Genomic DNA, 10,561 nt, shown 5'->3' with positions numbered 1-10,561 from the left:
CGCTGGCATGCCCCATGGCTTGCCTTGACAGCCCCATGGCACGCCCCATGGCCTGCCTTGACAGCCCCGTGGCATGCACAGCGAGGTTAGCACGGTGCCCACGGGCGATGCCTTGACAGCCCCATGGCTTGCCTCGGTGGTGCCCATGGCATGCCCCATGGCATGCACAGCGAGGTTAGCACGGTGCCCACGGGCCATGCCTTGACAGGATAGGGTATTATAGAATGCTTGTCCTATTCTTTTGGACGTAGGAAACCACCCAAATTGGTTTCTCAAATCCATGAGTTTCGAGCATCACCTACTATTGGCCTATTTTCAATCTTTCTTGATTTCTTAATTTTTTTAACTCATGAAAATTAAATAAAAAAATCTTGATGTCAAAGAATTGTGATCCTCCTACTTCAAGAAATGTTAAGGAGCGATGAGAGTAGTTTATGCCTTTGCCAGATTGCAGCTATATATACCTGGAGAGATGAGAGTAGTTTAAGAGTAGTTTATGCCATTGCCAGATTGCAGCCATATGTAAGGAGAGATGAGAGTAGTTTATGCCACTGCGTGATTGCAGCTATATACATGGAGAGATGAGAATAGTTATGACATTGCCACATCGCAGCTATATGTAAGGAGAGATGAGAGTAGTTTATGCCACTGCGTGATTGCACTATATACAGGGAGAGATGAGAATAGTTATGACATTGCCACATCGCAGCTATATGTAAGGAGAGATGAGAATAGTTATGACATTGCCACATCGCAGCTATATGTAAGGAGAGATGAGAATAGTTTATGCCAGGCTTTGTGATCCCATTAATGTTAATGTCATCTGTGATTACGAGCATCTAATCCGAATAACCAAACAACCGTTGTGGTTAATCATGCATGTACCGTGAGTATTTATGGAAGATCACTTTGTATTATGTCATTGGTTAAGTATAAACCTCCCTCCCAGTTAGGTGAATGGTGTTATGAACGAGATGGGAAAAAATGGGCAGATATATGGAAGATTTCACAACGTCGAGACTTGAACCCAGGATAGCACCCTAAAAACGGATTGAGATAACCACTGCGCTATAAACAAGTCGCGTTGGTAATAGGTATGTAATACTTTATTTATACCACAAATATATCCTATACAGAAATATGGTGATCGCCTGATATGGTCGTGTACTTTACATAAGGACTAAACCATTGCCATGTCAATTAATTGGTATGAGCTTCTCGACATCATAAAAAAATAAAGAATCCATGGACAAAACCCTTAAAAAGCCAATTTAACCATTAAAACGTCATTTTCTCGCGATTTAGTCGCGACGGACCGCCTTCGGCAGTCCTCAACGTGTAGATCTCGAAAAGTTACATGAAATCAAAAAAAAAATCACCTCAATCGGACATCGGAGCACAAAGTTATGCCCCTTTAAAGTTTTAAGGATATTATAGGAAAAAAAATGACGGGACAAAAAAAAAAAAAAAATGCCGGTCTCGGTAACTAATAGCCCACTTGTCTTATTTATATTATTTTCCCAAGATGATTTGATGGATGAAGTTAATTATTTCTCAAACCTACCTGCCACACCACACTTTCTTCCATTGAACCAGTCGGTCTCAGACAAGACGACGGACGGTAATTAACTTATTCAAGCATCACCTTCTTCATCATCCACCATACGCGACCCACCACTAGCATGATATAATTCAAACCGTAATTGTGATGCATTTTTGATACATAAGAATACCGGGATGAACATCATTTAAGCATGTGTTTTTCTCGTTGTTCTTCTCCTAAGGCTGAACGGCTGATACGAACTAATTTAATTGATCTATAATGGCTAACCATATAATATATATCATAAATAATACGATAATATGATTCTACTCACATGATTAATCTGCATCTCCCATCTCTTGCATCAAACCATATAGCCATCAAGTACAATTTCATAGCGAGATCCTCTCAGCTGGTTTCACATTCCACAAAGTATAATTTCAAATTGAGGTTCACAAACCTTCAGTGGGTGAGCAAAAAACAAACTATAGCTTAAGCACAAAACTTGAAATTCGAAGCAACCATGCAGCTGCCTCTACAGACAAATACAATTTAATATTAGTGACGAGTAAAAAATGGTAAGTTATGAAGGAAGGACAATGGTAAATATCACTACCTTATATGTCCTTGTATGCTCCTAAATAAGTAAATTGCATTGCATGGAAGCACTATTTAATTACCAATATAAGAGATACATGGAAATGGTTTGCAAAAGATTTTCACTTTAGAGATGACCAAGATACTAGGGTACTAACAGTATGAACTTTCAATCCATTTCAGTTATCTTGTCAATACCTTCAGCCCATGGATTTCCCTGCCAAAAGCCACGGGTTTAGGCTTAGCTGTTCCATCGCTAACTTTTTATTCATTCCCTCCTCTCTCGCCTCTTTGCCATTTCGGTAGCTTCAACTCAAGGTTTCCCATTTAGAGTCTTCTCTGGACGCAACTTGGCATCACGCAGACCTTATTGAATCTCAACTTAGACAGGCTCCAACTTTGCGCAAATAACACTTGGATTAACGAGTACAGGGAGGGTCTTGAACGTTTATGGGAGGTGATGATTGAGAATCCAGAGACTGGTCTTCGTACTTTTAATCTTCGTGGGCTCCCTCCAAATAAGTCAACTTATTATGAAATGCTGACCATGGGTGTAGTAGACATGCCTCTAGCCTAGCCTTTCGTGATGCTCTTTCTTAACCTTGACCTTCTTTTGTTGTTTGTGTTACTAGACATTGCAGAGCATTCCATTTTTGCTCAGATGGACCCGAGATCTACCGGGCACCGCATTGCTACTCAAGACACCGCATTGCTATTCGGATAAGACTTTTCTTTCTGTTTGTTCTTTGTAATTTCTAATGATGTAATTTTCTTCTTCTAATCCTGTTTGGACAATAAAATAATAAAATGACTTTATGATGAATTTTTGTATACCTGTTTGCAAGATTCTATTTGTGAAATTTCCGTATTCTTCTTGTTGCATTCCATTTTTGCTATATATTTTTTTTTCCTTTGCGGCCAGTCATGAGACTGGGTTTGTACCCCGCAAAGGCTGGCAAGTCCAATCTAGGGACTGGCTTGTATTCTAACTGGCTCTTGTGGGTTGGTATAGCCCGAGGGCAGTGCTCCCCAGCCAATGCATCACAGGCAGCAACCTTGCACGAAGCTCGACAAGCCATGGGACTAGTGTTCCGAATAGCCATCATCATGGCTCTAGTACTTGGCTAATACTTCATGGCCAGTCTAGTTTTTCCTTGTCAAACTTATTCTGGTCTGCCCTTTTTTTGTCCTCTCTTTCTAAGTAAGTTTGCCTAGGGGCAGTTAGTGCTCAGAGCGTATCTTCAGCATTTATGAAACGGTCTATGCAGTCCATAAATTCTCTCAATGTGGTCGAGGTCTTTCGTGCAATCTCCATCATGAGAGCACAGCAAAGGTGGTCCAGACCCCTCCTAATAGCACAGCCAAGGTGATCTTTTCATCTTGGTCATCTGTTGTCATATGTTCTTTGTTAATCGAGAAAGGTATGACTTGAGGTTCTCATCGTCCCTTACATTGGCCTGTCTAGGAACATGAGAAACTGACCATGAAGAATAATTGCTTAGTAGTTGCTTGATGTCTTGATAAATCAGCCCCTCCGAGCTCCAGTCTTCAGCTAGACTGTTTATGCCATTCACCACTAGGAGTGAGTCCCCTTCGAAGATGACATTTCGTAATCCCATTTCAGTTCCAAATTGCACGGCTCGTAATGCAGCGAGTGCTTCTCCCAGAGTGGGGTCAGGAAAAGAGTTACTTGGGCTCCTAAGTGTTGCTGTGAAAAGACCTGACCAATCTCTGATAGACACCCCAATGCCCACCCTGCAGTTGACCTTGTCGATGGCTGCGTCCCAATTTATTTTATAGAAATTGGTTGGAGGTTTGCACCACTTGGCTGGAGGTTGATGCTGAGTAGAGTGCTTTTGTTGGTTCCTTGTTAGCTCCTCCAAATCTCTCATGCAATTGGACACACGTTTTAGTACCTGTTGAGGTGACTCAAATCTGGATTCAAAGATAAGTTTGTTTCTTCTATACCAAATTTCTTTTGTTGTGAGAGCTAGCTTAGTGAGTTCCTCTGGTGGTAGGGTGGATAGAAGCTCTTTTAGCAAGTCAAAGAAGGGTATGTCCTCAGTCCTACTTTTCTGAAGTCTTCTTGAGCTACTGCACCAAACATCCTGGGCTGCCTTACATGTCCAAAGAGCGTGAGAAACAGTTTCTGGTAGAATTAAGCAAATTGGGCACATGGGAGTTTCAATGATCTTCCTTTTGTGTAAGTTAACTCTGGTGGGAAGGATTTCCTTAGCTGATCTCCAGAGAAACATGTTGATATTGCTTGGCACCTGTAGCTTCCATAACAGTTTCCATAAGGCCTCATGTTTGGTCGATTCTGATGATTTCCCCTTACTGATCCCATTCATAGAGACTTGTAGATGGTATGCTGATTTTACTGAGAATATACCATTCTTAGTGCATCTCCAAACTTGCTTGTCACTCCTGTTGCAGGGACTAATGTGAATTCTGGAAATGATGGTAGCCTCCTTAGGAGTGAATACATTTTGAACTAGGTGTAAATTCCAAGAGTGAGTGTCTTGGTCAATGAGAGAGCTAACCGTGGCATTTGAGTTGAGAACCTTTGGAGGAGATTGGGATTTGTAAGATGAAGGGATAGGCAACCATCGATCTGACCAAATCTTCACTGTGTTTCCATTACCTATCTTCCAAAGAAGGCCCTCATATAGTAATGACCTTGCTGCTGTAATACTCTTCCACACATAAGAATCATTTCTTTTAACTCTTGCTGAAGGATTGGGGATTGGTGATGATCCTCCACCCTTGCTTAGCTAATAGAGCTCTATTGAAGTCTTCAAAGTCACGAAATCCCAAACCTCCAACCCGTTTACCCTTTCCAAGACCCTTCCAACTTAGCCAGTGCATTTTAGGATTCTGGTTTCTAATTCCCCACCAAAATGACTATAGCAGTTTATTAATGTTCCTTAGGATGCCCTTGGGAATTAGAAAGATGCCCATGCAGTAAGTGGGAATGGATTGAATGACTGATTTCAGCAATACTTCCTTACCTGCTAGAGAAAGCAGATTTGTTTTCCAATTTGTCATTTGTGCTTTTATTCTGTCAATAATGGGAAGAAATGCCCTTAATTTGCTCTTGCCGATGTGAGAAGGTAATCCCAGATATTTTTCAAAAGGCCCCGACGCTTTGAAACCAGCTGTAGCCAGGATGGAGTCTTGGATCTCTTGCCTTGTGTTCTTGCTAAAATAGATAGAGGATTTCTCAAGATTTAGCCTTTGACCTGAAGCTAATTCATAAGATGAGAGGATGTTATGTAGCCTGCCCCATTCCTGCAACTTAGCTTTACAAAATACTAGGCTATCATCTGCAAAAAAGAGATGATTAACTGATAGAGAGCCTCTAGAGATAGGGAAGCCAGATATTAAGCCCTTTTGTTCAGCTTGATTCAAAGTAAAAGTGAGAACTTCAGAGCATAGTAGGGTGAGAGGGGATCTCCTTGACGTAAACCCCTAGAAGGGTTGAAGGGAGATTGAGGTGATCCATTAAGAAGAATTGAGTAGGAGACAGTGCCAATACACTCCATAATCAGTTCTATCCATTCTGTGTCAAATCACATACGTTGAAGCACAAACTGCACAAAAGACCACTCAAGCTTGAGGGCCATAAAACCTTCTTTGTGATTTCTCCTTCTGTTCTGCATTGAGTGCATTAGTTCATATGGCACTATGGTATTGTCAGAAATGATCCTACCTGGAACAAACGCACTTTGGGAATCTGATATTAGAAAAGGCAGGATGGTATATGGTATTTTGGGTTGAAGTGTGGGTTGTCTAGATTATTATATGGCTCTTTGAGTTGAGTTAATTTGCTAAAATATGGTTTGGAATCATGGGTTTTAATGTTTTGATCGAAGTTGTGTTGTTGGTCTTTAACACTTAGTGTATAATATTTTTTTATGAATATGTGACGAGACTAATAGAGGTCAAATTCAAGGCATAGATAATACGATGCAGGAGTCAGGTAAGCGGGGTTTCCATGTTAGGCTTTACATGAATTGTTTAGACTGAGGTTAACTTTCTGAAAATTTTGCATGCTTTTGTTATGAAATGAGAACTTAGGAAAAACAACCTCAGTCGTTTATTTGCATTACTCATGAAATCTGTATGAAAAAGGGAAAATATTTTCTGGCATGCATTGTGTAGACATGAGCTATATTTTGTCATGCTGTCTCTGAAATCTGAAAAAGAACGATATTGAAAATCTAATTGTGCAATGAATTAGAAAGATGCTCCAACTCTTGTTTTCAGTATGTGAAAATGATCTAAATATGTTTTGATAATCTATTTTTCTTTGATATGGCATCTGAAAACCTTTGGCATAGTGTAATGATTTTGTATATGACTTTGTCTCTGCTCTACTCTACTCTGTTTGAGTTAGTACCAACTTCTCTGTCTCTGAGTATACCCACTTTGGAAACAAAGTAGTTTTTATGTGGTCTTTCTTATGTGCACACTCGGGGCTCCGAGAGTAATAAGGGAAAGATTTCACCTCTGTTTCTGTCCGGTTTGGCCACTACGGATAACAACCCTACCACGGGGGTGAAACATGGTCTCTGCTCTGTGAGATGCTCTGTTTTGATGTGATAATGATGTTCAGGTTATGTTATGCCAAAGTACTCTGGGTTTTATGTGAGTTAAAACCATTACACTGCTACGTTTGCAAACATGTTTTGTTCTGCATGATAACTCAAGAAAATATGTTGTTCTGCATACTGTACTTTGTAAGTGCTCATGTTTGCACTCTAGCATATGTCCTCTGCTTACTGAGTTGTTGATAACTCACCCCCTTATCTTCATAATATTTTCAGATGATGTGGAGAGTCCAACTGAGGACCAGGATTAGGAAATGTGAGCATGGCTAAGCTGAGGAGAGGGTGTCGAGTACCCTAGGGTACTACCATTAAAAAAAGGATTTCTGATGTCTTTTCGATTTAATTATGTATTTGGTTTGGTAGGACTTATGGATTTATCAGTTTAGTATGTTATGAGTACTAGGAGATTGTGGACCCGTTGGTTTATTATTATTGCAGTAATGACTTTGTGGAGTTTTTAATGTGTTTATTTAGAAAATATGAGATTGATTATTGTTTATGAAATCTTTGGAGACTTTAGGTGTGTTGCGAGACATGTTTATAAGTGACAAGTAGTAATTCTCCGACCCATACGGGTACGGGGCGTTACATTTGGTATCAGAGACAGGTCTGAGGTTCTACTGACTATAGTATGTGAGATTTTGAAGTATAGATAGTCTTTAAGAAGTCATTTTTAGATTTGATGTGATAGTGGAGTGGACTATAAGGTAGAATATTGTAGGTATTGGAGGTCTTAGAATTTGCAGACTTTAGGAATGATTTTGATGTGTAGGATTTTACAGGTCTATGAGCTGAATTCATGTTGTTTGAGGTTTGTTTTGATTCCAGAGACTTTTTTTAAATAGATTTGATGGGGTTAAAGTTTTAGACTTTGGAGATTGATCATTACTATTGTTGCGTGTACTTCTTTTCTCTTTATTATAGGTACCTTTCTAACTTTGAAGTATTATATATATGTTTTGTTTTACGGGTACCTTTCTACTTGTTCGGGTAGTTTTGAATGTTTCTTTTCTTTCTCAAGCTTGTTTTGAGCTTTGTAATGTATCTTGTTTTGGAATCAATGAAGGAATCTGCCAATTTCGACAAAGAAATTTCTTTTAAGGGGGGGAGGATATGAGATCCCTAATTTTCATGTGTTTTAATTCAATAGTATTTATTTAATTATGTTATTTTATTTGTGGTGTTTTTGGTTTGGGCTTTTCAAATTTGTAGTGTTTTTATTTTGTTGGGCTTGAGTAGTGTTAGTTGTAGTATTTTAATTTGTTGGGTTGTGTGTGTGTGTTTTTAATTGGGTCATGTGTGTTCTGATTTGACCCAGCCTATGTTTTGATCCAACCCGTGTGCAAAAAGGGCCCAGCCTGTGCGGTTATGAAGAACCCAACCTAGCTCCCTCTTTGACGCCGTTTTGGGAGAAAATTCCTTAGGGTTTTGTCTTCTTCTTCCTTGCGCCGTGCAGCTTCGTTCTTCCTCCTTCTTCTTCTTTTCCTTCATTTTCTTCTGGTTCTTTCTACTTTCTTCTACTTTCTTATGGATTCTTCTCCTTCTAGCTACTGCCAATGCCATTTGGATCCTTAGTCACAAATTTCACCCGCAAGCCACCACCTCCTCCTTCCATACTTTTACTCCATGTCATTCGGTATGAACACTGAAATCTTGTTGGCAAGCTGTCGCTCCACACGGCCACCACCTCCATCTTCCATGGCTTTCCCTTGTCAAGCTGCAATGCCTTTCGCATCAAGCACCATCACACGTCTCTTCCACGGCTTGTGAACCGTGTTAGTCATCTGCTAATGGAACAACCATACTTGGCCTATAAATAGGCCATAGGTTCCTCAATTAAATCCTCTTAGTTTCTCTTCCTCTCTCTCTCTCGTATAAGCCTTTTACATCTCTAAGTGTTTAATGTGTTGTTCATCCGAGAGCTTGTGAAGTTTTGCCGTCCTCTATTTTGTTCTAAAGTTGTGAATTTCACTCAGTTTCTTTGTGAAATTATTGGCTTGTAGTGAGTTGAGTTGTCCATCCATTTTTCTAGACCAAATTTTTTCCTTGGGAGAAACTCACCAAAAAACAAAAGCCATTGTTTTAGTCTTGAACCACTGTGTGCAGCCGCTATGCAGCCACCTTTGGCAACACTTCCTTTCACGTGATCTTCCAGAAATTTTCCAATGCAACCCATGAGTTTTAAATAGCGTTGTTATAATTGTCATTTATTTATAAACTGTTGATTTGTTGGAATTGGGCCATGAGCCGTTGAAGAGTTGGGATTATATTGCAGTTGATGTTGGCGTTGGGCCTTGGGTCGGATTGAAGGACGAGATTATGAGTGTAGTTGGTTGTAAACTGTGTATTTGAAATTATTGTGAATTTTTAAATGAGTTATTTATGATGTCATCCAATAATTGTTGTTGTCATGCACATTTATCGTATTTAATAAATTGTGCTATGAAGTCACGTAGTCTGTTTGGAATTGAGATTGATTGTGGGTGCGTGTGTATCATGACCCCAAGTCGAGATGGGGCATTATCTCGGTGGAGCTCCTCTGGTCACTCTGGAGCGTAACAGACTAACATGATGTCCCCTGAGTTGTCGCAGGGCAACGACGGGAACGGACAAGATGACAACGCTCTCGTACTGATTCCATGGCCTTTTGGCTAGCGAGGTTAGAGGATGCTTGGCCATGTACGCAATGGGCGTGGAACTGGGCATTGCTCGTTGCGAAGTCTCATGCATGGACGTTACCTGTGGTGTGATGATGAGAGCCAGGGTGTGCGAACAGTCCATAAAGGAGACTGTGGTGCATGCATAATAAAATAATGGCTCTGATTGGGTCAAATGGGATTTTTGGAGTGAGTGATTTTTGGCATGGGTCAAATGTGGATTTGTTTCCTTCATATTTGACCATATGTGGATGTGTGATTATATTTATGTGTTTTTAAATCTCTTAGATGTTTGTTTTGGTTAGTAATTTACTAATTATGTCATAATCTCATTGTGGTGTATTACCCTACGGTTCTGTCTTATGGTACCGTAGATTCTGACGTAGAGCCCGAGTATGAACCTGAGGGGCCGACTCTGCCAGAGGCTTGAGTTGCTGATATGTTGTTCAGCGTTTTGGGATTTTTTTCCCTTATGTTATTTGTTTTCTTTAAATTATCTGTCAGATGAATGTATAATTCTTGTAAAGATATTGTATTGTTTTTTAACATTCTGGTACTTAATAACTAAAGTCCTTTTTATTTCTCCACTACGAATTTAATATTGTACACTTATTGCATGTTGTACACACTCTGTGCACTATTCATTGGGGTGCGTGATCCATGTGGTCATCATCCCTATGTCACGAACTCCACAAAAATAACACGTGGGGGTCGAGGGCACCATAGGTGGTATCAAGGCAGTCTGGCTCTAGGTAAAAATACCTAGGTGCAGTACCAGAAAATTTTATTGTATTTTAAATTGTTTATTTAAATTAAATATCGGGTTTTAAAAGACACGTTTTAACCAAAAGATGGACCGACCAAGCATGCCACATCCTGAACCTGAGGACGACTTGTCTCTTATTGATGGGAATCTCGCCATGGCCTGAGCCTTAATTCGTATGACAGAACTTCTTCAACAAAATTTTCCTCCACAATGGGTGCAGCAAAACAGATGTTCGTATGAGCGCTTTTTAGCTCATAGAACCCCTGCTTTTTCCAGACAAGAGGATCCACTTCGTGCTGGGAGATGGATCAGTGATCTCAAGAGACATTCGAGATCTGTGGGTGTACTGAAACCCAGAAAGTGCTATACGCAAGTTACCTGTTGC

At 40.1% G+C, this 10,561-nt stretch overlaps 1 protein-coding gene across 1 annotated transcript; it reads right to left on the bottom strand.

The window, feature by feature from the left end:
• Window positions 1-3,534: 3,534 nt before the first annotated feature.
• Window positions 3,535-4,491, bottom strand: LOC109008289. The gene has a single exon (XM_018988319.1). It carries the CDS (start codon window positions 4,489-4,491, stop codon window positions 3,535-3,537), a length of 957 nt encoding a protein of 318 aa, XP_018843864.1.
• Window positions 4,492-10,561: the final 6,070 nt, after the last annotated feature.

This window comes from Juglans regia, unplaced genomic scaffold, assembly GCF_001411555.2.
Source record: "Juglans regia cultivar Chandler unplaced genomic scaffold, Walnut 2.0 Scaffold_650, whole genome shotgun sequence".
Classification (NCBI taxonomy): domain Eukaryota; kingdom Viridiplantae; phylum Streptophyta; class Magnoliopsida; order Fagales; family Juglandaceae; genus Juglans; species Juglans regia.
Note: the sequence above shows the minus strand (reverse complement) of the source record. Positions and strands in the feature narration are given on the sequence as shown.